The sequence below is a fragment of the Cyclopterus lumpus genome, chromosome 6 (assembly GCF_009769545.1).
Source record: "Cyclopterus lumpus isolate fCycLum1 chromosome 6, fCycLum1.pri, whole genome shotgun sequence".
Lineage (NCBI taxonomy): Eukaryota > Metazoa > Chordata > Actinopteri > Perciformes > Cyclopteridae > Cyclopterus > Cyclopterus lumpus.
This window is the reverse complement of record NC_046971.1, coordinates 13217024-13243355: the sequence shown is the minus strand read 5'-3', so window position 1 is coordinate 13243355 and position 26332 is coordinate 13217024. Positions and strand designations below refer to the sequence as shown.

The window sequence follows — 26332 nt, the reverse complement described above, 5'->3', positions numbered from 1 at the left end:
ATGGTTCGAGCTTGAGCCAGTTTGTACAGCAGATTGCAAATCATCCAACTGAGACACACCGAACATGTCTTGTACCTTTTGCACCACAGAATATATTGGATATATTGTAAATAGATAATATAGATTTATTCTGAAAAAGTGATTGGTTTGCCCAGTGTGTGTATCTACGTATGTATTTGTACAGAGAAGAATCTAGTTTAAAAAAAAGGATATTATAGTTATTATAGCTATTATTATTATTATTATTATTATTCACATTTAATATGAAGGGGCGTCCTAAATCCTACTGCTACGAGAGGCAGTTTTTATAGAACACACTCCAGTTACCATGGTAACACACACAGATATTAATACAGATCTACATTCATCATGAAATTAATTATAGTCATATTATTATCGAACAATTAGTAGATGGCTGTGTCACTTGTTCAGGTGTGTAAAGGGCTATGCTGTATTGATGAATATGTGCAGTGAATCACAGGTCATGCACACATGTGCATACACAACCACACGCACACGCTGACATACACAAACATGCACATAGCTGCTAAAGCAACAGCAAATCCAACTTAGAATCATCTTAAAGACTGATTTCTCAAGTAAACAACCCCACTTTGTTTATTGTAAGCTCTGACTTACTTGTACTATAGAGCATGATATTGTTTTTCTCATTCACAGTACACACGGGCAGTTTAATTATATGTTGTATCATTATTGTCAGGGCATGTTGGGCTGATTGATGTCATTTTCTCCCCTTGCTCTACTTCCTGTCTGCCCGACCCCTTACCCCCGCCTTTTCCGTGGTTGTCATGGAGACGCACCACTCTGCATCCTCACTGTCATTAATCTTTGCACCCTCACAATATTTCTAAAAGGGAGATTTCTTAAAGATCAACATGTTTACTAATGGAATATTTCAATTTTTTTCTGTTCAAAGAGAATGAAAGAATAAAGTAGTTTTTACTCTCGGTCCTGAACTGTTGCCTGTGTTGATGCTGGAATCATTTCCACAATGTCTGCGTCTGTATCACTCAAGACCTCTCTAATGAATGAATGTGCTCCAGGTGTGCAAGAAGGACACTGGAATGAAAGTGCTTATGGAAAATCAGTCTACACAGGTATTCCAGTGTCCTCCCAGCACAGTGTGGGTCTGAACTCATTCATTAACGAAAGAGAAAGCAATTTTGAATCTGACTTGTACTTGTGGAATGTCAAGTTGTGTGTTGTAGTCAGTCTGCATGTGTGTGTGCGTGTGCACGATTTAGAGTACATCATTTTCCATTGTCCTCTAAACAATATGACGAGCAAGTTATATGGCTTTGACAAAACGCCTACATTTGAACAAGTGTTTTTAGGGTTAAGTATCATGGCCAGAGAAAAAAATACAAGTTACTTTTATTTTTGCAAATCACTCTTGAGAAAGGATAAACAAAACAGAAACGTTACCAACACTTCAACATAGTCAGAATTAAAACGAGATTGAAACTAAAACACCGTTTTGGCTGAATAAATTAGCTTACAAAAACATCGGTAATATCAACATAATACTTACAATACTCTGTGAAATCAATTTGTGCAAAGAATCTGTAGGCTTATAAATGTGATAGAGCTATCACAATCAGCTCACCGCTTTGCTCTTATCTCCCCATTGTTTCTGAAATTCTTTGTCACTGTCTCCATTGTGTTTCTCTCACTCGCTTTGAAAACAAGTGGACAAGAGGTTCATCAAGAGGGGGGGTGGGGGGGGGAGCAGATTGTTCAGCTCAAACAGTGCTGTTCGCTTCCTGTTTCTTCTCATCCCTCCTCTAAACTGGTGTGGTGGAGGCGGCCGGTCCAGAGTCTGTGCACAGGTTGCCTCCCAACAGGCCTCATTCTCCCCTAGGCAAAGCTGTCCCCTCAGTCAGTCTTTTACATAGTGGTCTCTTCCCATTCCAGCTCAACATCACCTGAAGACCAGTACAAATATGAGCACGTTGCGTGTGTGTTTATTCAAGTGTGTGGGTACATGTGAGTGTGTTTGTATGTTGTTTACCTTCCATGGCATCCAGAGAGTCCATCTTCTCCAGAGCTGAATAGCTGACAAACCAGATGGATTGGCTGTTGCCTTTGTTGTTTAGAAGTTCCAGTGTACTTTGGTGCAGGAAGATGTACTGGGCCTGACACGCACACACATACACACATTGACAAACACTGAGCAATTGTCCATAAAATGTATTTGGTGTAGAATAGAGTCGGGTGTCCTCCTGGCTTATGCTGCTCAGCATTTTATTACAACAACCCTGATTTGAGTCAAACTGTCTTTGGAAACAAACAAATTCAATTCTCGTTATAATACTGGAAAGAGCTAATTCATTTTGGATTGCTTCAATGTGAATCAATACTACGTCACTTGATTCAATATTTTGTATCTCTCTTTCAGGACACAAACCTATCAGATCAAATAGCTGAAAAAATATTACTGGATATCATATTTCAAGATAGCTTTCCATTCATATAAAAGTGTCTCACTGAAAGCTAAAAAAAGTTGTTAGGCTACCTCCTGTTTTTTGGCTCATCTGGCATATTCATTAGACGGCTGCTCTGGCTGAGTGGAGAGAGATGGACGCTTGAGACTGGCATGCTTCAGATGAATGCACAGAGAAACTCTTTTATTTGGACTGTGATGGACAATGGATGATGACCTTCACCCCTGAAGGAATCAGGTTTACTTTCTAGCTCAGTCTATTTAGTTCCGCTAAATGAACCAAAACCAATTGAGATCAGTGGACGGCTGTTGACTTGAGGAGAGGACCTGAGCAGACGGACCGAGCTGGCCCAACCACTGCAGGGAATGAGTGGCGCTCTGGCAGAAAGTTATTTCAAGTCACTGGTTCCGCTAAGGCCTGCATCATTTATCATACGCATGGCCTATTAGAAGCTGGTATGTACATAAAGTAATGAATTCCCTTCAACCAAACAACAATTCATTTTACTAGTCTAACTGTGTTGTGTCCCATTGAACCTACTAAAGTGGAATGTAAAGCAAATGTGTTTGTACAATATTCCTCTTGCCTTCATAGCTTTATTCAATATTTATTTATTCACATTGGTTTATTGCTGTGATCTGGTGGATGTGGAGACATATGAAACACCTGTTAAAATGGTCATTCATTGCCATTTTATTGTAATAGAAAACAACAATGGAAAGCAAAGCCGGTTCCTGGAAGTATGAAGTACCGTTGCAAGATTTGATTCACATTTACAATAACTTCAGCATTTGCTTTTGTTTTCATTTTGACGTTATTTTCAGATGCAGCTTGCTGCTTATACTTTCAGATAAAAGTGTTAAGCTGTTTTCAACAGCTCTAACATTGCTATAACATATTTAATCTGAAAGCCAAAGTTATTTTTCGTACATGACTGGACTAGCATGCTAACGCTGTCTGAACACTGAACACTGCTGTCTCAAAGAATCAAGCAGCTAATACTTCACAGCCAAAAGAAATGCACGGAACATCTAGAAATAATAAAACCATAAAACTGAGGAAAAGCACAGGCACTAGGCAAAGGGTCCCTGTAGACACTGAGACACACACCACTGCTCTGCAAGTAATGACTGAATTGGGTAATTTTAGGATAGGTTCATGCTGTTTCAAGGGGGGGAATCCTGCTCAGCGTTTGTCTTTAATCCACTGCCAGATCCTTTCCTTTCTCAATACAATAATTGACTAAATGTTTCCTCGTGGGGATGGGATCACAGCAGGACAGGATCTTTTAAAAAGTAGGACAACTAGACCGCCATTTTTAAGTCTTTGATGATTCTTCAGTGTACTGGAACAACTTAACACAACATACTGTATAATACTCCTTTTTTGTGTTTTTGTTTATTCTTTCTCGGTTGTGAAATTCAATCACAGGAATAAATTACATAATTGTATTTGAATTAAACTCACCAGATTCTGTACCATGCACATCCGCTCGCTGCGGAGTTCAGCCACCAGGCCATAAATATCCACAAAGTCGTGATCTCTGACGTGCTGAATAAGGTGGTCGAGAGCGATAAACACACCTGTTCTGCCCACACCAGCACTGAGGAACAATGAGAGATGTACTTTGTTGATAAAGCTCCATTTTGCCAACAAAAACAGAATAAAGTACACTTTACTTCAAGGACCGTGCTATCATTTATCCAGTGTTCGTAAACTACCACTGACACGCCATGATACCTGCAGTGGACCACTATAGTGGTGTTGTTGTGTCTGTGGGCTCGGACAGCTTTCACAAACTTAATGAGAGTGCTGCAGGACTCTGGGACTCCATGCTCCGGCCACGATGTGTAGTTGAAGTGGCGAACCAAGATATAGTGCCCGTGCTGCACAGAGGAATTTATACAATAAAAAAGACTTGTGAAATTAATATGAAATGTAGATAAAATGTACTGAGCAAAAGGTTTTAAAGTGGAACAAATAACACAACGGTTCTTAAAGGGATAGGACCTGTCAGTTCATTATGAAGCAGGAGCCAGGAGACTATTAGCTCAGTTTTGCATAAAGACTGGAAACAACGTTGTGTGTGTGTGTGTGTGGTGAGGGTAACTTAGTTACCTTTTCTACTTTCAGGGTTCTGACAGTCCAGTCAGGAAGGACTTCCTCTGACACTTTTGAGATGAGAATGTCACTAAACACTGACATTGGCTTATTGTCCTCTGGCCAGTACTTGTGACACCGAATCTGAAATGTCACACCCACAAACACATGAGATATCCGCAGCAGATATAACCCACCTGGTAAAAGATTTGTTAAGGAGCCCAAAATGAAGCTCCGCCTGTCCTCTAAATACGATTTCATAACAGTGGCAAATTTCTTATGACGCACTCGGCCTTTCTCGTAACACTGCGTGAGCATGGCGATGGTGTGGGTTCCCGTTTCCCAGATCATTCTCCAAAAGTCAGCCACTGTGCCAGGCAGAGGACCCTGGGTGGCTATGAACTCATTGGGACAAAGGTAGCCCTAGAAAACAGAATATTTGCAAACACAAAAATCACTCCGGCAACATAAAGACCTAATGAAATTATAAATTATAAAACATTATTCACTCACAAACGAATAAGCTTGAAGAAGTTATCTACCCTACAGAATCACAAAAGGACAGGGAAACATCTAGAACAAGCTTCTCTAATGTGGAGGAGTTAACCACTGGGCTTTTAGCATCTGATAGCTGGTACTCACTGAGACAAAGCTGGCATTGATGTAGTCAGAGCCCGCAGTGCCCGGTTCAGACAGCAGTTTTACTCGGTTGTTATTGTCTGGACACAATTTAAGTGAGAAGAGTGAGGTAGAAACATAAACATGAAATGCAGCTGTGCAAGCAGAGGTGAAATCCATATGCAGGTAATGGTTGAGCTAACACACATCATTTGGGTATATGATAAGTATCATAACTATGGAAAGCACATCAGCATAACCACTTACAAGGTTTGATGTTGGGGAAGCGGTTCTTTGATTTGTTCCAGGGCAGGTCAGCATCTGTGGTGGCAAGGTCCTGCAGGAGTTTTGGAAGCTCCTGGGGAGTTAATATGTAACACATCAGTATTCAACTAGACACACAAACATGAAATGTCAGGGCTTGTATTTTTTAAATAAACTCTTTGAACTTTAGCAAAAGATAAAAGTAAAATGTCTCTTTTACACCTACTTCAACATTATTGGAATTACATTTCTTTTGACTTAAAAGAATACTGTTAAAATCTCTAATTTGTGTTCTTAGATGGCTGCAGTAAAACAACAGGTGCAATAAAAAACAACAATAAACGGCTGGTATTTCTATGCATCTTCACTGTCTCCACGGAATTTGTATTATTATCTGCTTTCTGTGTTTAAAAAGCAGACGTTTCTTCATGCTCCGTTTACTTTGTCAATTCCGGGAGATTTTGTATTATTTCATCCTATTTCATATATTTCTACATTCTACACAGGTGGGATAAACACTGGTCCAGGTTGTAGGCAAACACTTACAGCAAACTCCTCTTGGAACTTAGCATTGTCATTGGCACACAGATCCTCTACGTGCTGCAGAAAAGACTTCTTGTTGACGGGCCTGACAGGGAGGTAAGGGGATACACCGAAAGTGAGGAACAGAGGGAAATGTACAAACAACTCTACAGCCACATGCTTATTTGTGCTAGTTTATTCTCGGATAAAAGATACTTATACAGAGCATGTTGATCTATGCTACAACTATTGTGTGTATATTCACATTACTTATGCAGGATGACTTACTTCAGTGATTTCCTGTAGCTGAGCAGCCTGGACAAAAATAGAGAGCAAACATCAACCAAAAATAAACAAATCAACTAAATAGTCACAACCCACACTGTGGTATTTCTGTCCATGACAACTGAACTGATTCTCATTGCAGCGAGTACATGGCATTGTATGTTAAAGCAAAGGAGGTTTAACCATTTCTGATCAAATCCCCTTTGATTAAACACTGGCGTTGATACTCTGGCATTCAGGTTTCTTTAGAATGAAACATGTGGTCATTCCCCCGATGGATGTTGTTTCTTTGCATTACTGAAGACTTGTCGCTACGCAGATCCTTTGCGTTCTACTTGTGCCCTCTAAGGCCGCCAAGCCTTCCAAGCAATTTCAAGATAGTGAGTGGGTAAACAAATTAAAATGGTCTCAAGCAGAGGAGTGTCTGCACAGCTCTGCAATCCCTGCCAGTGATGGAGGAAAAGGAAAAAGGCTGAAACACTGATGTCACTCGTACATGCAACTGGCGACATCCACCAAGTGTTTAATAAGCAACGCCGATGGATGATTTAAACCTTAATAGGTAACATGACAATGACACCCACGAAGTGATGCCTGAAAGGTGGAATGCAGGCAAACAAAGCATTCACACTAAAATGTGGCACACGCATGTCAAAAAGCCGACTTACTGGATCACATAAATCTCTTTCCGCCTAAAGAAGAAGGAAGAATACCTGGTGAGAGAAAAGTGCTCAGTTTGAGAATGCAAGCAAAGTTATTAGTGCCATTCGCGTGACAAAAAACAAGAAAAAGTGTGTTATTATATCATAAACTGAGTTTTAATGTGTGGTGTTTGTACATATCTCAGCTCCAATAAAGCAGAGAGACACAATCCTAATTATTCCAACTTACAAACAGCTGGTACAGCCAAGCTGTACATATACAAGACAAGACATATTTTAATACCGACCTTCATGGTTTATTTTGTCATTAAGTAGGTATTCTTTAGATGTTGTCATGGACGGTGTTCAGAAAGTTTATGCTTATTGGTTGTTCCAATGCTGAAGGCTATCTATATTGAAACAAATATATATAAAAACAATTTTATTTGTGCTCCTCGTGTTAAAAGCTTTTCTATCTTGTAGTTCCTTGTCTCTTAGCCATCAATGACCTTAATACACCAAAACTAAGACTTTTGTTTGACTTTGTTTCTCACCAGCTTGCAGCACTTATTGTTTGCACACTTGTTAGTGCCAAAGCATAAAAACAGAAAGGCTTGACGCTGAATTTGTATGAGGGGATGGTTTGAGAGATGCAGGCAGGATGACTGTTCTGCAGAGAACTGAAGATAAACTATAAAGCCTGAATGATGCTGTATTATTTCATTGTGCTGCTGCTTCTATTTTCTGCACACACTCTATAACACTAGAAGGTTTTGTTCTGACAGGATTGCGCATGAAGTTAGCTGCAGCAAAGAGATGTTTGTCTTGTGGATTTGGATTTAAAATCTCATCGGCAGCAGCTAAATCAAGCTTGGATTCATGTAACGTGCAGCCAGTCTTAGCTGAGAAAAATGTGTGTTGTACTCAGTAAGTTACGTTTTTAGATTACAACTGAACACATAGACTAACCGGTTGAGTTTTTCTTGTTTCAGCTCGAGATCTGCTACAGCGATCAGCTGATCCAGTTTACACTTGGTCTCTATGATCTCTGCCTCTCTGGGTGAATAAGTCCCGCCTTCCTTTTTGCGCTGATGGATCCTAACACGTCAATCAAACACATTTAGTTAATAACAAGGTAACTGCAAAATAAAACAAATCTATAAAAGGAAACAGGTATATTGCGTATCATGAAATGTAAAATTTGCATTAATACTACATTGCAATCAATGTTGCATATGAATGTTAGCAAAGTATTGAATGCCATCTTACTTGACAGAGCCACATATGATAGTGATGAGCAACACAGCCAAAAACAAGGAGAGCAGAACACCTAGAATAATCTGCTCTTCTCTGGTCAACAGCCCGTCCGCTACAGAGAGGAGATAGAAATGGCAAGATCACACAGGACTATAGAGGTTTTACATTTTTTCAGAGATGAATATAAATACCTGCAGTTTTGACATGATCCGAGTACTCAGAATCTGTGTATTGGCCATTGATGTTCGTGGCTCTGAACTTGAACCTGGTAAATATGGAACAGCCCAGTGTCAGCCTAATATTGTTATAAAACATGTACATACAATTAATTTTAAATGTTTGGTTGTTTGGTTGTGTGTATTGCACTCACACATAGACCGTGTTTGGCTTCAGAGGTCCATTGCAGAAATTGCCAGTGTTGTTCTCCTTTATACAGTCATCGTTACGTCCGATCACATAGGTTCCTGCCGTAGTGTGATTTTGTCTCCCTGCGGGCCGGCCCCCTGCAGACACACTGCGACCACCTCTGACGTGTGCATCCATGTGTAATGCCCCGTCCCCCAAAGAACATGGCGGGTTGGGGAACCCCTTGTCGGTCAGGTAAGGCGCAGGATGATCAAAAAAGGCATTCTTCCAGTTGGTCAGGTTTTGGATGTCCTTCACTGTGACAGGATGAGTAAGTCAGTTCGAGAGGAAAGGAATCGCAGGAGGAATGAGTCAAATTTCTGTTGATGTTAAGCCCTTTGGCGTTTGCATACATTTAGACCTTTGTAAGCTTAGGACATACTGTAAAACAAGATTCTACTTGAGGCTTAAAGCCAAAAGTGAGGCCGATACCCAAGTGTATTCAACTAAAAGTGACCGTTGTCAATGTTTTTGTCATACCCCCTGACTCGGCCACGATGACCTGAATTTTTGTGATTGGTCCGTTGTCATCCCTATAGAAACAGGCAGGCATGCGGATGGTGATACTCCTGTGGGTTACCATGGCAACCCCTCCATGGCCTAGCACTGCCTCAGGTCTTTGGGTTGGCTTGGCCGGGGCTGGAACGCACGCACGTGTGAACACAGAAGAGTGGGCACACACACACACACACACACACACACACACACACACACACACACACACACACACAAAGACAAAGGTTGTTACGTGAATACAGTGTGAAGATGTGGAATGAGTCTGTTGCATTCACATACAAGTCATGACAAACAGACCATTGCTCAGTCTTCTACATCATCAACACACATCTGACAATATTGCTGAGTTACATTTCCTTTGTTAGAATATGCCTGCAGTGATACTGTGCACTGGCAATTCTCTGTTTTCGCAAAAATGCTGTAACAAGAAAGGGAGAAACCCTGTGGAGCGATGCGGAGCATACACAGAAAGAGGGGTTTGTACCTGTGATCCCTGTAGTTATCTGGACATGTGGGCTTGGTGGGCTCCTTCCAGCACCATTCTTTGCTGAAATCTACAGACAAATAGAAGAAAGGAGGGAGACGGGAGACGGGGACAAGCACAAAAAGGAGTTCAAGAAAACAACAATCTGAACGAGATTAACCATGTGTGGTTTGGGCTGTTTGTATGTGTGAGTGTGTGTGTGATGTGTGTGCTTCACCTGTATGCTGTAACTGTGTCCTCCCTTTAGGCCCTCTATGACAGCACTCAGCATGTTTTGATCCCTTTCGGTGATATTAAGGCTTACGTTCTTGACCAGCTGGTCTTTTTCGTAGATGTACACAAAGTAAGCAATTATGTTTCCGTTGGGCTCCTCTGGAGGGGTAAAAGTCACCTTCACACGGTTCACTTCCTCTGGAATAACTGATACTGTCACATTCTTGGGAGGGTCTTTAGGCTCTGGGGACACAGAGTACAAATGATAAGAGAAATAATAAATATTTGGGTATATTTACAGGTGGGCAGCAGCGATGTGCAGCAAAGATTTCCACATACCCTCCTCCATTGTTTGGAATTCAATAGGCCCAATGGATTTCCCATCGCTGGCAGCGTGCGCCAGAGGACCAGTGAAAGCAGTGATCGTCACCAAGTAACGTGTGAAAGCAGTCAAGTTAGTGACAACGACAGTCGTCAACTCTCCTGGAGCTCTGACTTTTGAGATGTTCAAACCAGGACCATCCACCTGGTGTGACAGGAGAGTTCATGGAAAGACGTAATACTTGTATGTGAATGAGTTGGATTCATTTAATTAATCAGAACAGATCAAGAGGTATGTTGGTCAAAGAACATCAGTGTGTTTTACAGTTGTTGGTCATATGCTGTGTTTGTGTAAAAGCAAAACTTGATGAACCTACCTGCACAAGATAAGAAGTCGGTCCAGAGAGAACAGCTGGAGCGTCCCATGAAATGCGAAGGCCGCTGGAGGTGGGCATCACATTCAGGTACCGGGGAGGGTCATCAGGGTCTAAGGGAGGAGATGAGAGCAACATAATGCTTATTATGTGCTATCAAATCAAAAGAAGCCTGTTACATTTTGCTTCGTTATCATGCCAATGTTGATTGATGCTTCCATGCCAGAAATACTGCTACAATTGTTAACAAGAAGCTTTAACACACTAAAATGCCATATTACAGTAAGTGCAGCGTAGCAATACTGTGCTATGAGAATGTAAACGAATGACAAAACAAGATGTGGAGGTAGTGACAGTATTTATGCTACTGATGAGTGCTGAATCGCTGAACAACTCAAACTTGCTACAATACTATAGCATGTGAAGAGAAAGATTTCCTTGAAAGTGATACAATTTAAGTTTGTTTAGGTCTTGTCAAGGAGATGCCCAAGTTTCTACTGAAAAACCAAAAATCAATCTGAATAGGATTGTACTTTAAACTGTATTATTATTGCTGAATATCTAGAAATACATTAAAAAATATATATACTCCTGATGTCTTGACTAACAACTCTCCCCTGGCAACACAAAACAATATCATCACTATTATCTTACTTCCAGCCAGTGTACGTGCGTAATTCCAATGTGTATATTCCCCAATTCCAGCGTTGGTCACTGCAGCCACTTTAAAGCGGTAGTATCTGTACTTAGCCAGGGAGTGGAGTGTGACGTTGTGGTTCTCTTCAATGCCATCTGAAGCATTTACTGACACTGTGGCATTAGAGTCCACACAGTCTGAGGACAGTTCGTCCTCTGGGGCCGGCTGTGCAGTAGTTAGTGTGTTTGGTTCACAAACAGTTGAAAGCAGCTGCGCAATGATGTGGTACTCTTTCAGGAGGCCTGGAATGGAAAATGGTGGAGCCCACTGAAGTGTCACATTGTTAGGTGGGACCTGAGAGATGGTGAGGAAGCGAGGGGCAGCTGGGGCTGTTAAGGGAGACAAAAGGATTGAATTAGGTATCCATTCAGTATAACTGTATTTTAGTAATTAAAGGCCAACATGTTACACAATACCATAAAACTGACTACCTGATTCAGGAAGAGTGGAAGCAGTACAATTCAGTCTGTCTCCGGGTCCTGCAGAGTTGACTGCGGCAACAGTAAGTGCATACATCTGGTCTGGAGACAGCCCAGTCAATGTGTACTCTGGTGTGTGAGCCTGGTGTTTGTAGGACCGTGAGTCTACCTCCACTAGAATCTCGTAAAAAATGATCTGCCCGTTAGGGTTAGCTGGAAGTTCCCAAAACAGCTGTATTGAATCCCAGCTCACTCCTGAGCAAGACAGGTTCCCCACAGCATCAGCCACTGCAGAGAGAAAGAGGTGAGACAGTGGAATCAACTTTAGTTCTTCACTGTCCTCTACAACAGGAAAGAACCAACATGATGTTTGTTCTGGCCTGTTGCACAGGAATCTGAATAATTGGAAACAACAACATGTGTAGTCTGCATAAAACACTTTACAGATTTGCCAACAGAAGTCCTTTATGTATTTGCTCTAGTTATTTTTGCTTTATCTTATTCCATATGTTTATTCAAATCATCATTACCTTTTATTTATGTAATTATTAGTAGTTAAACAGCCAGCTACTCTACAGTAATGACCTGCTGCTCTGAAGGGGAATCACATTTGGCTTGTCTCATGCTATGCAATGCTGCTGAGCCTTTTTCACAATGACATACAGATGTGCTTGAGAAAAAGCAGCAGCATCTCCACTGCCTGAACAAACTAAACCTCTAAACAACTTCCAATGTTTTATACCTCTGTGTTTAAAATGTTTTTTTTATTTGCTGGTTCATATTAATTTTTTTTAAAACAAGAAGATCGGATTACTGATTGTGAGGTGTTGTATAACTTTAGAAATTACTGACGAAAAACAGAGATTCCTTGCACAACTTTGGGGTGGCCTGTGTTATTATTAGTGTTCTTCATGACTTCTTTAAGCCAATGGCATATGTCATATGTTTCAGATTCATTGTAATCAAAACAAATACATTTTGTATTTATCTCAGAAGCAATACGAATGGTACAACATTAAGACGTTAAGATTGACAAATGCATTTGCACTTGTTTGTTGTACGTCTTGTTTATGTTTTAATAGCCCATTAAAGGACAAACAAGGTATTTTGAATTGAATATACTGTACAAACCAATTTTGAACGACAAACTGAGCAGTGACCTACATCAGTGTAACATCCCTTGTGGGTACTTCATACCAGTGTGTACTTTACCTGATTCGTTAGTGGTGAAGGTCACTGGGCTGCTGAACTGATTCCCATGGCCCACTCTAGTGTAACTGTAAACACTGATCTCATAGGAGCTATGAGGCCTGAAGCCTGATAGATACTCTGTGGTTGACGGACTGGAGGAATTCTACACACACACACACACAAATGACAGATAGGAGATTAAATCATACAATCCTAATTACTGGAGTGGATAATATCTTATTGTATCAGCACACATATGTGCATGTGTGTGTACGTATAATGTTACTACTGAGTGGTATCTGGAGTGTGAAATTAGAGCTACCGTAAGTGTGACTGTGTGTACTCTTACAGAGTGGGTCTTTGGAGTGTGTGTGAGTGTGAGTGTTGTTATTGTGGAGAAGTGTGTGAAATGACCAGTACCTTGTGTGTAACAGTGTGTGTGATGAGGTCTTGGATCCTGAAGCCGTACTGTATCACCACTCCATTGGGCTCCAGAGGAGGCTCCCAACTCAGCCACACAGAGACTGCTGTGTGGTTATATATAGTCAGGTTACGGGGAGGGGACATGGGCCCTGAAACACAACATGAGAAGAGAAAGACTGAGAAGAAGATAGACTGAAACAAACAGTACGTATACACCCATAGTACCATGAATAAATAGAATCTAATTAGGATTTTAAAGACAATTTAAACCTGCTTTCAAACTAACCTCCTTCATCGGTGTGCAGCTGTAGCAGCAGATTCGGCCCTGAGCCTTTACGCGTTGCAGCCATAATTGTGAGGTTGTAAGCTGTGTATGGAAGTAGGTTGGTGAGAATGAATGAGGTGCTGGGGGTATGAGTTGTGTTGGAGCCCCCTGGGCCAAACAGAGTGAGGGTATACTCTGTTATGTCCCCGTTGGCCTCCAGAGGGCGCTGCCAGACCATTGCGATAGAGGAGGACGATAAATTCCTGGTGGACACCAGCAATGGAGCCGAACTAGGAACTAAGGAGAAACGGTTTAACAATAAATACATGAAACATACTCTATCAGTACATTTCTCAGTAGAAGAACTCACTATCATCATCCGTTCTCAGGTACATTGTGCTGGTATGATTGTAGGCGGCGCCAGCACCAGTTGCCGGGGTAACAGTCAACACATAAGGAAAATATTTTTTGAGTTTGGTGAATAGGAAGACATTGTCAGTTGTGGTATGCTTGACGGTCTTGTTGACAGCTGGAGCCCCTTGGTTGGATATGTCTGGAGGGATGCCGGCCTCCTGTAAGGTGAGCAGGTAGCTGGGGCGGCCGTTCGGCTCCATGGGAGGGTCCCAGCTGACGATTATGGCCGTGGAGCTGAAGATTTGAGCAGTCAGGTTTCGGACTGAGTCACTTGGCACTAAAGGATTGAACAAAAATAATTGTGTCACTATTATTAACTAGTGACAACACAGGTTTAAGACTGTGAGCATTTACTGTACATGCATTGGCAGTACATTAAGGCCTCAATCGACAATAGACAGTGACATTTGAGGGAAAATGAACAGCGCACCAGTCATCATCATCATCATTTTTCACAAGCAGGGTCCTAATCATTGCCAGCATTGTTGTAATTAACAAAATCCAGCACATCACATAGAATAACATGGCATGAAATTACCTCAACAACAGAGAAACACAGCAAAGTAAATCAGCCCAGTAAACAGAAACAATATCCAACAAAAATATAAGACATACCGAGCCATTTAGGAGGGAAACTAGCACTGAAAACCATGGAAAGGAAAGGGGTTGAGGAGAAAATACTCATCCTGTTCATTCTCATCCCCTCTGAAAATAACACACGGTACACAGAGGAAAAAAAGGGGAGATGAAGGAGAAAAGGGGGGATAAGACTTGAGACATCCATAAGATGAGTGAGTGGATGTGAGGGGCCAGGTGTGTGTGTGGGTCTGAGCCTAGCAGGGGGCTTGGCTGTGCGGGAGAGACAAGGTGGCTTGAAGATCCGGCGCTTGGCTGAGAGTGGAGCAGCTAGAGCACAGGCAGAGATACAGAGTCAGTATGAGCAGTAATCATTCAGAGATAGTGAATACTAGTTAACAAGAAAATAACAACGTACAAATATGAATTGTGAGTGACAAAGTCTTTGGCGGCTGTCTGCACCATTTTTCCCAAAATAACATAAAAACAAAGAGATCAGTTTTATGTAAACGTCACTTTTTATACTGAGGATGTCAAAAAGATAAAGTACAACTAAATATTACATACACATTTAGGTTCTGGGCCAACCAAGAGCAGCACAAATGTTCTCAAAGCACATCAGGCTTTGTTTTATCTCTGTCATCATATTGTAAAAGCTTCTGCGCTCTATTGTCTCTCTGTTTTTTAATCAACTTTCGGCATGCTTAGCGAAAGAAAACACAAACTGGCTGTCTTCAAGGCAGTGTCACAAGTGAACAAATATAGAGCCAGTTTGCCAGACTAAATATGGGTAAATACTAAAATATCTGTTATCCGCTTGAACTAAAGTCACATCTTCAATCGCAGAGTTTTTATGTCATTTTCTTTTTGGAAGTTGGAGAGTTTTGAAAAAAGTGTGCAGACTCACCCTCCGGTGAGACTTTGAATCTTTGTATGTAATAATTATTTGTCACTACATGTGGTAATTTTTATGTTTATATATATATTATTTTAAAACGTATTCCTATTTGTGTATATGGAATTGTGTTTGTGTGTGTGTGTCTAACTGACCGTCCTCCGGTAACAACAGCAAAAGGGGCTCGCTCTGGACCCCTCCGTCCCCCTGCACTGTGCTGGAGGTCATCCACAGGGTGTAGTTTGTGCCCCCTATCAGCCGGGTCAGAGTGTAGGAGAGGGATAAATCAGGAGATGCAGGTGCAGGTAAGTCTGAAAGAAAAACCCTCTGTGGAGAAAAAAGGAGCATTCGGGAATTTTTCAGACATTGAAACAGAAATATGATCAAGGGCAAAATGTGCTTTTTGTATACAGATTGGTGACAAATTAAAGTAAAAGCCAACATGAAGTGTCTTTGTTTCACCACTCATTTCTTCAGATGTGTTCTTCAGAGCAGCATTGTTTTCTGTGCCCCTCGAAGGCAGCAGAACAGGCTGTTGATAATCAACAACCATGATATGATGCATGTTGTAGCATTTAGCTATACATTAGTATTAGGTCGCCATTTTAAAAGATACAGCAGGCAAGAAGCAACATTAGCATTCATTTGGAGTCCTGAGAGAAGTGTTTCTCAGCTTTACTATGTTAGTTTGGTGCTGTGCAGGTAACAAACAGTAAGTTAAACTGCCTGATACTAATGCAAGGAAACTAAACCAGTTAAGTTGCAGGCCAAAAAAACTAAACAATGAGTTAAAAGACACTCAAAAGCTTTATACTGTGTGGCCGACAGGAACTGCCAAGTTAGGTGACAATTCTCTGTAGGTTTGTGACCTTGAGAGACAGCTTTCACATGACAGAGATATTTGGGCTGTCCCGCAACAAAAAAAAATATGAGTTGACTGATAACACTTATAAGATTGTGTTGACTAATCGATTAGTTGATTTAATCTTTAAAATTGAGTTTTTCCAAAAGAATCAGACAAAAGCACTGCTTTGAATATTGTGTTTATCAGAGATGTGCTTAGAAGTTCCTTGGTAATAAGTAATTTAGCATTTTAAAAATGCATTAAAAACAACTAAAATAATAAAGACATCTTAGTTGACTATGACCACAATGACCAATTAGTCAACTAATCTAAACTATTTGACTAATTACATTTTTTTTTAAATATTGATTAGTGCAGCTTTAATCTGTCACTTTCCTGTGTATTCTATATACAGTATATGCATCTCACCTGCTCAGCCACAGTGTTGTTATTAGAATAATAAATAGTATAGTGCACAATGATTCCATTAGGTTCAGTAGGTGGGCGCCACAGCAAGGTGACGGAGGAGGCAGTTACATTTGCAAAAGTCACATTCTTCGGGGGGTCAAACGGTTCTGAGAGCCAAGAAGCACACACAGACACATATTTAGTTAGTGGGAGAAACTTCATGGTAAGAAATATTTTGAATGTGGGGATGACAAAGAAATTCTGTCAAAAGATCTTCAACAATCGTCGAGCACCTGCATCGGTGGTGGTAAAGCGGATGTAAATCAGCACTCCTCCATCTCCCAGTCTGTTCCAGCTGGAGACAGAGGCATTGTAGCTACTCTCTGAGTCTACATTAATAACCACTGATGTCTCTGTCACATTCTGCCAAAGCTCAGTCGTTTCATTCCTGACAGAAGAGAGCAACCATTAATGTTGCAATGTGGTAAATGTTCTTTTTGAAGCTTTGTTTGTTTGTTTTTCACAAAGTCACAGAGAGAAGCAGATTAAGAAACTCACCACACTCTGACAATGTAGTATAGTATGTCTGAATTGGCTTCAAGTGGTGGTTGCCATGACAACTCTACCTCATAGTCTGACAACTTCCTGGCGTGGAGGAACTGAGGAGGCGTGTCTGGAGCTGAGATGCAGTAGAAACACTTTCAAGTAACATAATACAGTCAGGAGTATGACGTATGAAAAGAGAAAACTGATGAGGGATAAAGATGTATTTGCATTGGGCAAAAAGGAATCTCATTTGGCCCCTCAGGAACCTGGCAGGGAGAAAAACAATATTGCCCTGAAATGAAAAACTGGTTAGTTGTAATGACTTGTTTGTGCTTCCCAGTCCTGATGAAAGGCACGTGGCATCAAATACCTGTGATGTAACATCATTAACATGAGCTGAGACAGAGAGATGTAACTGAGGAGGAAAAGACGAGAGGAAAGTCAGATTTAATCAGAAGCCCTTTGAACTCAGTCATGATGTAACCGTGCAGTGTCCTGGAACTGAAAAACAAACCCTCCCCCAGGCGCTCTCTCCCACCCGGCCCTCTCACCATCCTCCAGCGTGGTGATGTTGAGCGGCTCGCTGCTGTAGTTTCCTGGCCCGACACGTGTGTGTGCTTGCACCACGATGCGGTACTGTGCATACTTCTTCAGATGCGTGATGTGGATGTAGTTGGTTGTGGAGGTGAGGTTCAGGTAGTGACTGGAATTCCACAGCTCCAGACTGTAGTGGGTAATGACCCCGTTAGGCAGGAGAGGAGGCTGCCAGGTCACGTTAACTTCGCTGGGACTGACCGACTCATACGTAACGCCATACGGTGGACTGCCAGGGACTGAAGAGAGAACACACCTTTATTACAATCTGAACAGTTCATATTGTTACTAAAGGCTTTCATTTGTGTGTATTTGTGTGCATGGGTGTGTGCAGCCATCAACACACCGTCCTCTCCGGACAGCAGGTATAAAGTGTCTGAAGTTTGGTTGCCATGACCGTAACGCGTGTACGCCTTCACAGACACGTTGTAGTAGGAGAATGGCTTCAGGTTCATGAGAGTGACCGTGTCAGTGGACGTGTTCATGAGCGCAGAGTAGGACTCATTCTCATACAGGACCTCGTAATGTTGGATCACCCCGTTGGCTTGTTCTGGTGCAGACCAGGCCAACGTGGCGGCAGAGGGGTTGGTGTCAACCACAGTGAGGTTCACAGGGGGGGAGTCAGGCTCTGAGGGAGCAATAGAAGAATCATTGACCAAATAATGTAGCTGGCCTCATAGCACATTCAATATTGGTAATTAAAAAACTACATTTGAACTAATTGAGTTTTCAATTTCATCAAATGTATCAAATTTCATATGTAATATCACTGACATTCATCAACTGACATTGAATTGTTAATAGTGCGAGGTGCCTACCTCTGGGTACCAACAACAATTCAACAAGGTTTAACAGCTACACAAACACTCAAAGCTTTGTTTGACTGAACAGTTTTAATTCTATTCTTTTGAAATCAATGACAGATGTATTGGTATTTCATTCAGTCAAACATTCATTATTTAATTTGTGTTACTTCCACTCATATTCAAACAAATGTTTTACACAGTGTGTGTTAAGTACATACCATCCTCTAAGGTGAGAACAAAGATGTCATCTTCCTCAGACAGAGAGCTCTCTCCAACAGCTGTAGATGCAGCTACACGTAGCTTATAACCAGTATACTTGTCCAAATCTACATATTAGAAGAGATATTTACCATCAGATCTGTATCATGATGATGATAATGGATATAATGACTGCAGAGAGCTCTGCAGAAGAGTTGGTTACTCTACCTGTTATCAATTTGCTTGTACTGTTAGTAAACCAGTTAAGGGCCTGATAACTGTGCAGTTTGAGGCCATAGACGGTATAATGTGTGATCCGCCCGTTGGGGTTCAACGGTGGGACCCAGTTCACCAGTATGGAGGTGGAGCTGATGTTTTCATAGGACACTTTGAGCACTGAGCTAGGAACTAAACAAATACAGACATTGTTTAAGGACAAAGAATGTTTCAGGTATTGCAGGACTTATCTTTTTTTTCTTATATATAGTTAATCATAAATGCAATATGTCAAAACAACCCCCAACCCCTCTCTCTATTTTCTACTGTCTCTAAATGCAGCACTTGATGTAGATCAGCATATTCGATGAACTTCATGTACTTGCATGATTCTCGCGTAACAACATGGTTGATTGCACTTATTGTGAGCCACTTTGGATGCAAGCAGTCAGCTAAATAAATGCAATGTGACTGCTCACCCTGCTCCCTTGTCTTCTCACTGATATCTGTTGAAGGACCCTCTCCCACTGTTGTGGAAGCAGTGACCCTGAACGTGTACTCGGTAAAGGGATTCAGGTCTGACACCAGGTAAGACAACTCTTCAGACAAAACGTCCATCACCTCTTCTCTTACCATTACACCTGCAACATGTTTACAAAAACAGATGGAAACACAAGACCACATGCACACACAGGACGTATAAGCACTGGAACATATTTTAGTATCAAGGGCTACAGGAAGTTACGAGAAGCAGTGTTTAGGGCTCGTGCTCTCACGCCTGTCGTACCAGAAGCTGCTGCACTGCGCGTTGAAAAGTGTCCCGTAGTTGATGCGTCATGTGTGGACAAGCGTAGCTGGCCTGGGGTCAGGGATAAGGCTGAAGAATCCGAGGTCATATCCCCAGCATGCGATAGCTTTGTCAGCCAGGGTGGAAGCGTGGCAGGAGGCATAGAGGTAAGAGGGGATGCAGAGGTCCCAGGGACTGCAGAGTCAGTAGATTGAATATTTGTGCTGTTAGCGAGTATAGCAGAAACATAACTGGTACTGGGCTTCTCAGTGACCATGGAGTCAGCAGTTGGTTGAGCATCGGTGTTAGTGATGTAAACAGTGCTTCTTTGTCCATAGAGTGTGACACTGGAACCAGTCGCAGAGGGCAGTGTGCGATCAGAAATGGTGGCCGTGAAAGTCGGGGGGGATGTGATCAGACTGAGCGCCACAGATCTCTTACGCCGCCCTGGATTGTTAGGGACATCAGGGGGAAGGGTCTCTTCTTCATTTAAACCGGCTGTATTCTGAAGGAAGAAAAACTACATTTTATAGCCTGACTGGAGTTTCTGATTTCTTCTGGTTGGGTTTAGTGTAAAACAAAAAAATATTCTCATTAGTTTTGGTTCATTGGCCCTGAACGCAACGTCTACTTGAACTAATAGAAAGAGGACATGGCTTACAGGTTGCGTACTGTACAATGATGTTTTTATAAATGGTCCCAATTGTCAGTTCTAATGGATTGTACAGGTGCTTAATTATATTAGGTCCTGTCGCTGACAACCATCATTAGTTTTAACACAAAGAAGCAGATTTACAATTTCAACTTCTTTAACTAAAAAGGTTATACAGCTACATTTGTAACAGTACTGTGCTGTGATGGGATATATTTATGGTGGTTTAGATAGCTGTAACATCATCTGGCCTACCGTTTCTGCAGAGAGGGTGATGTCCTGCAGCAAAATGTCGCCAACAAGAACTTGCACTTTGTAGTGGGTGATTGGACCGTTGGGCTGGGCAGGGATTCTCCAACTCACACGGATTGAAACTGAATCTTCTGCTTCTGCCATCAAGTCCTGCACGGCACTGGGTGCTACTCACACAAACACACATAGAGCCAGAGAGAATCAGACACAGACAGAAGTACAAAAAAAACACACCTTTATGCATGTATGTATGTATAGGACTTTATCGTGTTATCCTTGACATTTGATGCGATTCGATGTCTACTTTCTCCTTCCAAAAGAGAATGCATTTCATTTTTAGTAAGGGAATTTATGGGGATTCATCTAAATGAAGAAGAAAAAAACATTTATCAGTTTAGGAGTGTTCTCACCTTCGACAAGTGTAATTACATCATCCTGCGCTGCTGGACCCACTTCTCCAGACGCTTTGGCTCGGACGGCCACCGTGTACCTCGTGTAGGGGGTCAATCCAGTCAGAGCAAACCGCGTGTCTACTGTGCTGTTCTCATACAAATATCCTGCAATGAATAGGAAATAGAACATGTTATGGATTTCTATACATTTAGAGTTTGAGTCTGTCTATGCATGCATGCATACTTGTGTGTTTAAGTGTTAATATTGAATAACCTGTAGGCCCATAAAGGTAGAGCACGTAGGTGTATTTTCCTGTGATAATGTTGGGAGAGCCCCAGGACACGGAGATTGATCTAGACGTCATATTCAATATGAAGAAGTTTTGTGGAGGGTCTTCTGGGGCTGCCATACACAAAGAAACATAAAAAAAGATTTTCATACATGCAGTACATTGTATATCCTAATAACAGTCACAAATTAAACAACGGGTACATCCTCGTTTGCCTCCTTTTCCACACCTGATTCTGGCATGCGGACCATAGTGGAGGCTATCTGTCCTTCTCCATCAGAGGTGAAGGCAGACACTTCAAATAGATAGGCGGTGTAAGGTCGTAGTTGATCAACTCCTACTGATATGGGCACACTCCAGGAGGCTGCAGGGGGTATGGCAGAGAAGGTGACGGGTGAAGACGATGCTGTAATCTCCAAGGGACTGAGAGTCGCTCGGGACAGGATCTCTGCTGCATCCTACACATACAAAGTCATACAGGACAGACACAGAGGTAAAGGTTTATGAGTAAAAATGTTGTACACACGGTCGGCCTTGTGACTGGGTAGCATCTATAATCCTGACATTTCACAATAATAGCTAAAAGGACGGAAGGTGACAGTATAATGCTGTACATTGCAGTGAGGCAGTGCTCCGGTCATGATGTCCTCTGCGTTGACCTCCAGCGTGCGGACCGTCTGCCCAGTACGAGCATGTTTAGCCTTGACAGCAAACTTTGTGATGAGCCCGTTGATGCGGTGCGGCAGAAACCAGGTGACCATGACGAAGGTGTGGTTTTGAGCAAACGCTGTCAAGTTAGTCACCAGGCCAGGGGCTGCAAGAGGTGCACACACACATGAATGTACACACAAATAGAGAACCAATACTCCATATCACGGTTTTAGATTTTGAGATTATTATGCAAGTGTGTGCATGAACACCCACGGGACTCAGCGGTCTTTATGTATATAGATTTGCTGAAGGTTCCTATTCCAGCTTGAGATATGGCTGCTACCTATAGGGTGAGGGTGGGGGGAGCGAGTGAGAGAGAGAGAGAGAGAGAGTAGGTATTACTTAATGATGATTCATTAATGTTCATGTCAATAGGGCAGTCATCAGATCCAGATTAGGGGTTTATTTTTGGCAATGAACACAACTGGAACAACACTTTGTTGGAGGTGATTTTGTGATCCGAGTAAAACATGAACAACAATGATACATCATTGTACAACAGATATGTCAACAGACCTCTAGCCTCTGAATTGTTGCCTACATTTTTTATCTTCTCAACGATTCAAACTGCATAAATCAAAATTAATGTAAATTAAATGAATACGAATTTAAGTCGGATCATCAAACAAAAGTGGGAATTCATCGAAATGAACAATAATGAATGCTACATCCAAAACCTTATCTTTAAACATCCATCTTCAGCTTTTATTTACTGTATATTTATACTGAACAACTATAGCCACTGCATATTTAACAACAACATAAATGTCAATGTTTTGGCAGAGGGTGTTTTATTTTATTTTTCTAAATTACTTTAAAAATATTTCTTAATGCAAATACTTCTAGAAAATCAACTTACAGAGGATCATGCCATAAAGGGCAACCACAACACCGGCATTGTACCTTCTAATGCAAAATAACCTCTTCAAAAACTACACCGTCAAATCAATCACTCTGTGAATTAGGACATTTTGTGGATGATCTAAACACATATTCAATACCACAATAATGAATAAGAGTGTCCATTGTCTCTATTGACTGAAAATAACCCTGACTGTGTTTGGAGATTTTTGCATACAAGTACACTGTCAAATAAAAAAAGTTAATACTTATATTCATGTTAATATGACCCGAGCGGTATAAATTTTAGCTAAAGTATAAGATTTTGTTGATTATATAACTGTCTGTCAGCTCAGCTTTTGGCACGGCTCAGTGTGTGGGCCAACGCACTCACAGGTGAGAAGTAGTAATACGATACATGCACACACACTCATAAGCGTGTGCACATACATACAGAATATGCAGGTCTCATGATGTGTGTCAGTCTCTCAGAGACCATTTGTATAAAGGTCATTGTGGGTTAATGAATTCTGAAAACTAATAAGCACGATCACATTCAAGCTCAGTGACAACAGACAGTGCAAAGAGCCATGGCTGATCCATAGATCTGTTTACCTAATTAATAATGAAATTAGGAAGGATCAATTACCAGCATTCAGCCAGATCAAGAGAATAGTTCGGTCCAGTGGGATCTGTCCATTTGAAGGTACAGTGGACAGTGTCCAGGAATATATTATGAGATACACCTTAGATTGTTGGATATGGGAGTCTATATTAAATTAAATATTAATATTTAGTGGACAAACACCCAGTAAATAAACAGTAATATCCATGGGATTTGGTCGGAAAGCTTGTTCTATTCATTTTTATATTATTTTTCAGGCATAAAATAAGGTTTTATGTTTTTGCTATGGTTATCTGTTTATTTCCATATCAGTCTGGTTATGTGATGTGAGTTCACCAAAGTGAATTCCTATCTACTACTTAATGGCCAGCAAGAATGAATCTTGAAGGGCATGACCTACCTCAATGTGGTATGTAGAACCTGAAGTGAAGTCAGTGAGCAGGGTCTCAGGTACATCCAGGTACTTGGTCACCTGTGTGAAGGTGGGATCGGGGTAGGGACACACCTCCTTGTACCTACAGGCAGAAATCCCATTTTCAAGATCATCCTCTTTCAACTCACATTATACATTTATGTACAATATGGGGCTGGATGAAAGAGTCATCGGTAAAAGATTTACATTCTCTTCAATTGAGCTGTAACACTGCCATATAATTTACAATTTACAATTGTATTTAAGGATAGAGTTAAGGTACTTTATTTTAGTAAATTCAATTTATGCAACATCTATTCCATTATACGTTAGAAGGAAGCTTTTTACAACTATTTCCTTTTATTATCTCTTTAAGCATAATGCATACGTGAAATAAATCTTTTTTTTTTTTGGGCCATTTTAGACTAGATTTGAGTCTAGAATTGAGGATTATTTTCTTATTAAGAAATATTTTGAAAAATTTGCTAACAAATTCATGGGTTTTTAATGCAAATCAAGTTGTTTTAATATGTTTTTCTAAAGCTACTACAAATAACTTTGGGTCCCTGTGGACAAAAGTGGTACTGTTTCCGAGCACCAGACCAGAAAACCTCTCATTTTACTGCAGCAGTGTCTGACAGTCAGTTCTGGTTCTCCTGCGCCTCCCTTCCCTCGAGCGGGTCCAGAAGTACGGCCTGGTCCGAACTGGAGGAGGAGCTGTTGCTGCCGAGCCGGGGAGCTCTCCTTTGCTCTCCCTGATCGCTGCCAGATGCCTTGCCTTGCATTATTTTGTCTCATTTTGTGCAAAATCTGACCCGGTTCACTAATTACAAACATTAAAAATAAACATATAGAAATAGAAAATATTCTCGTTAATGGTCTTGTTTACTTATGTCGGTCATACAGAGGCTTCAGTATTACATTTAGACTTTTTTCAGTTAAAAGTTCCTCACAGTAACTTAAAGTATACTTTTGCAGATAATATTACCAACAACATGATTTTGAATACTTTAAACTTGTAAGGGAGTATTTTTAGGACTTGAATACTTCTTCCACCCCTAAAAAAACACATCAACGGACTCATTCCCAGTCTCAGTTGTGCAATACACATAGAGCACGAGCAAGTTGTTTATAAAATGTTACATTATATATCTTTGTTTTCCTTTTTTTCCTTTATTGACATGCCTCTTTTCTCTGATTTGCGGTTGCAACTGCAATTTTCTTGACATAGACATAGACAACGAAGCTCTTCTGGATTGTGAAGTTGTGACTTAGAACCTTTCTGGACCCCCACCAATAGACCAAAATAAATCATAGTTTTTCAAGACTACAACAATTCATTACCTGATGACATATCCGTCAATATTCTTGGCATCAGATGGCATTGTCCAAGAGAGAAGAATACCATTGGAGCCCACGGCCTCTCCTTCTAGGGTTAAAGGTGGGCCAGGAACTGGAGGAGAAGAAAATAAGTGTGTGAAGGAGAGAAGAGAACAGAAGAGTGTCTTTTCACAGCAATACCAGAAATACAGCAAACATACAATCAAGTAAATACAAATCAGGTAAATAACTTATTTTATCAGAACTCAACACTACACAGTACCACAGTCATTTGAAGAATAGTGTTGTTGTCTTTGGGGACTGATCCTCCGAGTGTGTGTGTGTGTGTGTGTGTGTGATTGAGGCAGAACTCTGATGAATAAGGCCTCACACAGTAGTGGCATTTCAATGACATTCACTGGAGACCCATTCATCCTGCGGTTCAAAAGCCCAGGCTTAAGTTACCTAAGAGGAATTAAACACACACACCTACTGTACTAATCCCTTTGCCTCGATGTGTGTGTGTTTGCTTTAAGGGACCAAAATTAAACAGCAGAGGGCAGACGAGAGAACCTTACGGCACTTTAACACTCAAAAACAAAACCCATCGAAACGACAGTAAACAGTGTGTGCACGACGGACCACTCTCATTAGTATTGATCATGCGGCTGACTCCGGGGCTGATGTTGGAGGAGGAGACTGCTGTGACCGTCACACTGTATTGTGTTCCTGGAGTGACATTCACCACATCAGCCTGCCAAAACAAAATAAATACAGAACCAGTGTTTACTGTTGTATCTCTCTATCATAACTACCTGTAATGTTCCGGTTGTGTTTTTGTTTAATTGATTTTTAACTGTATATGACTCAACATTGTCAATGCAAGTGAATGATGCTCTATAAAAATACAAGAGAATGAGAAGAATGGCCCATCATTATTCCCAAAATGCAGAGGTGATATTTTTTGCTTTTTTCTGCTTGATTTGTCAATTGCAATTTGTTATTGCTGGTTTTGGCAACAGCCCAAGTCCAGATTTTCTGCTTACTATCACGTAAGACAAGAAAAAGCAGCAATTCTTCATAACTGTGATCCT

The 26332-nt window shown here is 41.1% G+C and overlaps 1 protein-coding gene across 1 annotated transcript in view; it reads right to left on the bottom strand.

Annotated features, from left to right (window-relative positions):
• Positions 1-1807: 1807 nt before the first annotated feature.
• Positions 1808-26332, bottom strand: part of ptprq (protein tyrosine phosphatase receptor type Q) — a 35300-nt gene continuing 10775 nt past the window's right edge. Inside the window, exons 19-63 of the mRNA XM_034535336.1 lie at positions 25881-25992; positions 25263-25371; positions 23907-24021; positions 22255-22324; positions 21945-22144; positions 21560-21788; positions 21315-21443; positions 21059-21205; positions 20652-20815; positions 19736-20249; positions 19437-19598; positions 18970-19149; positions 18762-18869; positions 18084-18365; positions 17695-17976; positions 17156-17276; positions 16891-17045; positions 16619-16764; positions 15501-15672; positions 13831-14151; positions 13482-13757; positions 13193-13344; positions 12794-12935; positions 11594-11869; positions 11120-11491; positions 10469-10578; positions 10110-10296; positions 9775-10013; positions 9558-9627; positions 9038-9196; positions 8523-8814; positions 8344-8417; positions 8165-8264; positions 7865-7993; positions 6923-6967; positions 6258-6284; positions 5994-6075; positions 5451-5541; positions 5208-5284; positions 4854-4988; positions 4584-4709; positions 4206-4351; positions 3933-4068; positions 2033-2156; positions 1808-1946 (exon numbers count right to left, since the gene is read on the bottom strand). Of these exons, the coding sequence (XP_034391227.1) occupies positions 1909-1946; positions 2033-2156; positions 3933-4068; positions 4206-4351; positions 4584-4709; positions 4854-4988; positions 5208-5284; positions 5451-5541; positions 5994-6075; positions 6258-6284; positions 6923-6967; positions 7865-7993; positions 8165-8264; positions 8344-8417; positions 8523-8814; positions 9038-9196; positions 9558-9627; positions 9775-10013; positions 10110-10296; positions 10469-10578; positions 11120-11491; positions 11594-11869; positions 12794-12935; positions 13193-13344; positions 13482-13757; positions 13831-14151; positions 15501-15672; positions 16619-16764; positions 16891-17045; positions 17156-17276; positions 17695-17976; positions 18084-18365; positions 18762-18869; positions 18970-19149; positions 19437-19598; positions 19736-20249; positions 20652-20815; positions 21059-21205; positions 21315-21443; positions 21560-21788; positions 21945-22144; positions 22255-22324; positions 23907-24021; positions 25263-25371; positions 25881-25992 (7323 nt within the window). The 3' untranslated portion in view covers positions 1808-1908. The remainder of the gene's footprint in view (positions 1947-2032; positions 2157-3932; positions 4069-4205; positions 4352-4583; positions 4710-4853; positions 4989-5207; positions 5285-5450; positions 5542-5993; positions 6076-6257; positions 6285-6922; positions 6968-7864; positions 7994-8164; positions 8265-8343; positions 8418-8522; positions 8815-9037; positions 9197-9557; positions 9628-9774; positions 10014-10109; positions 10297-10468; positions 10579-11119; positions 11492-11593; positions 11870-12793; positions 12936-13192; positions 13345-13481; positions 13758-13830; positions 14152-15500; positions 15673-16618; positions 16765-16890; positions 17046-17155; positions 17277-17694; positions 17977-18083; positions 18366-18761; positions 18870-18969; positions 19150-19436; positions 19599-19735; positions 20250-20651; positions 20816-21058; positions 21206-21314; positions 21444-21559; positions 21789-21944; positions 22145-22254; positions 22325-23906; positions 24022-25262; positions 25372-25880; positions 25993-26332) is intronic.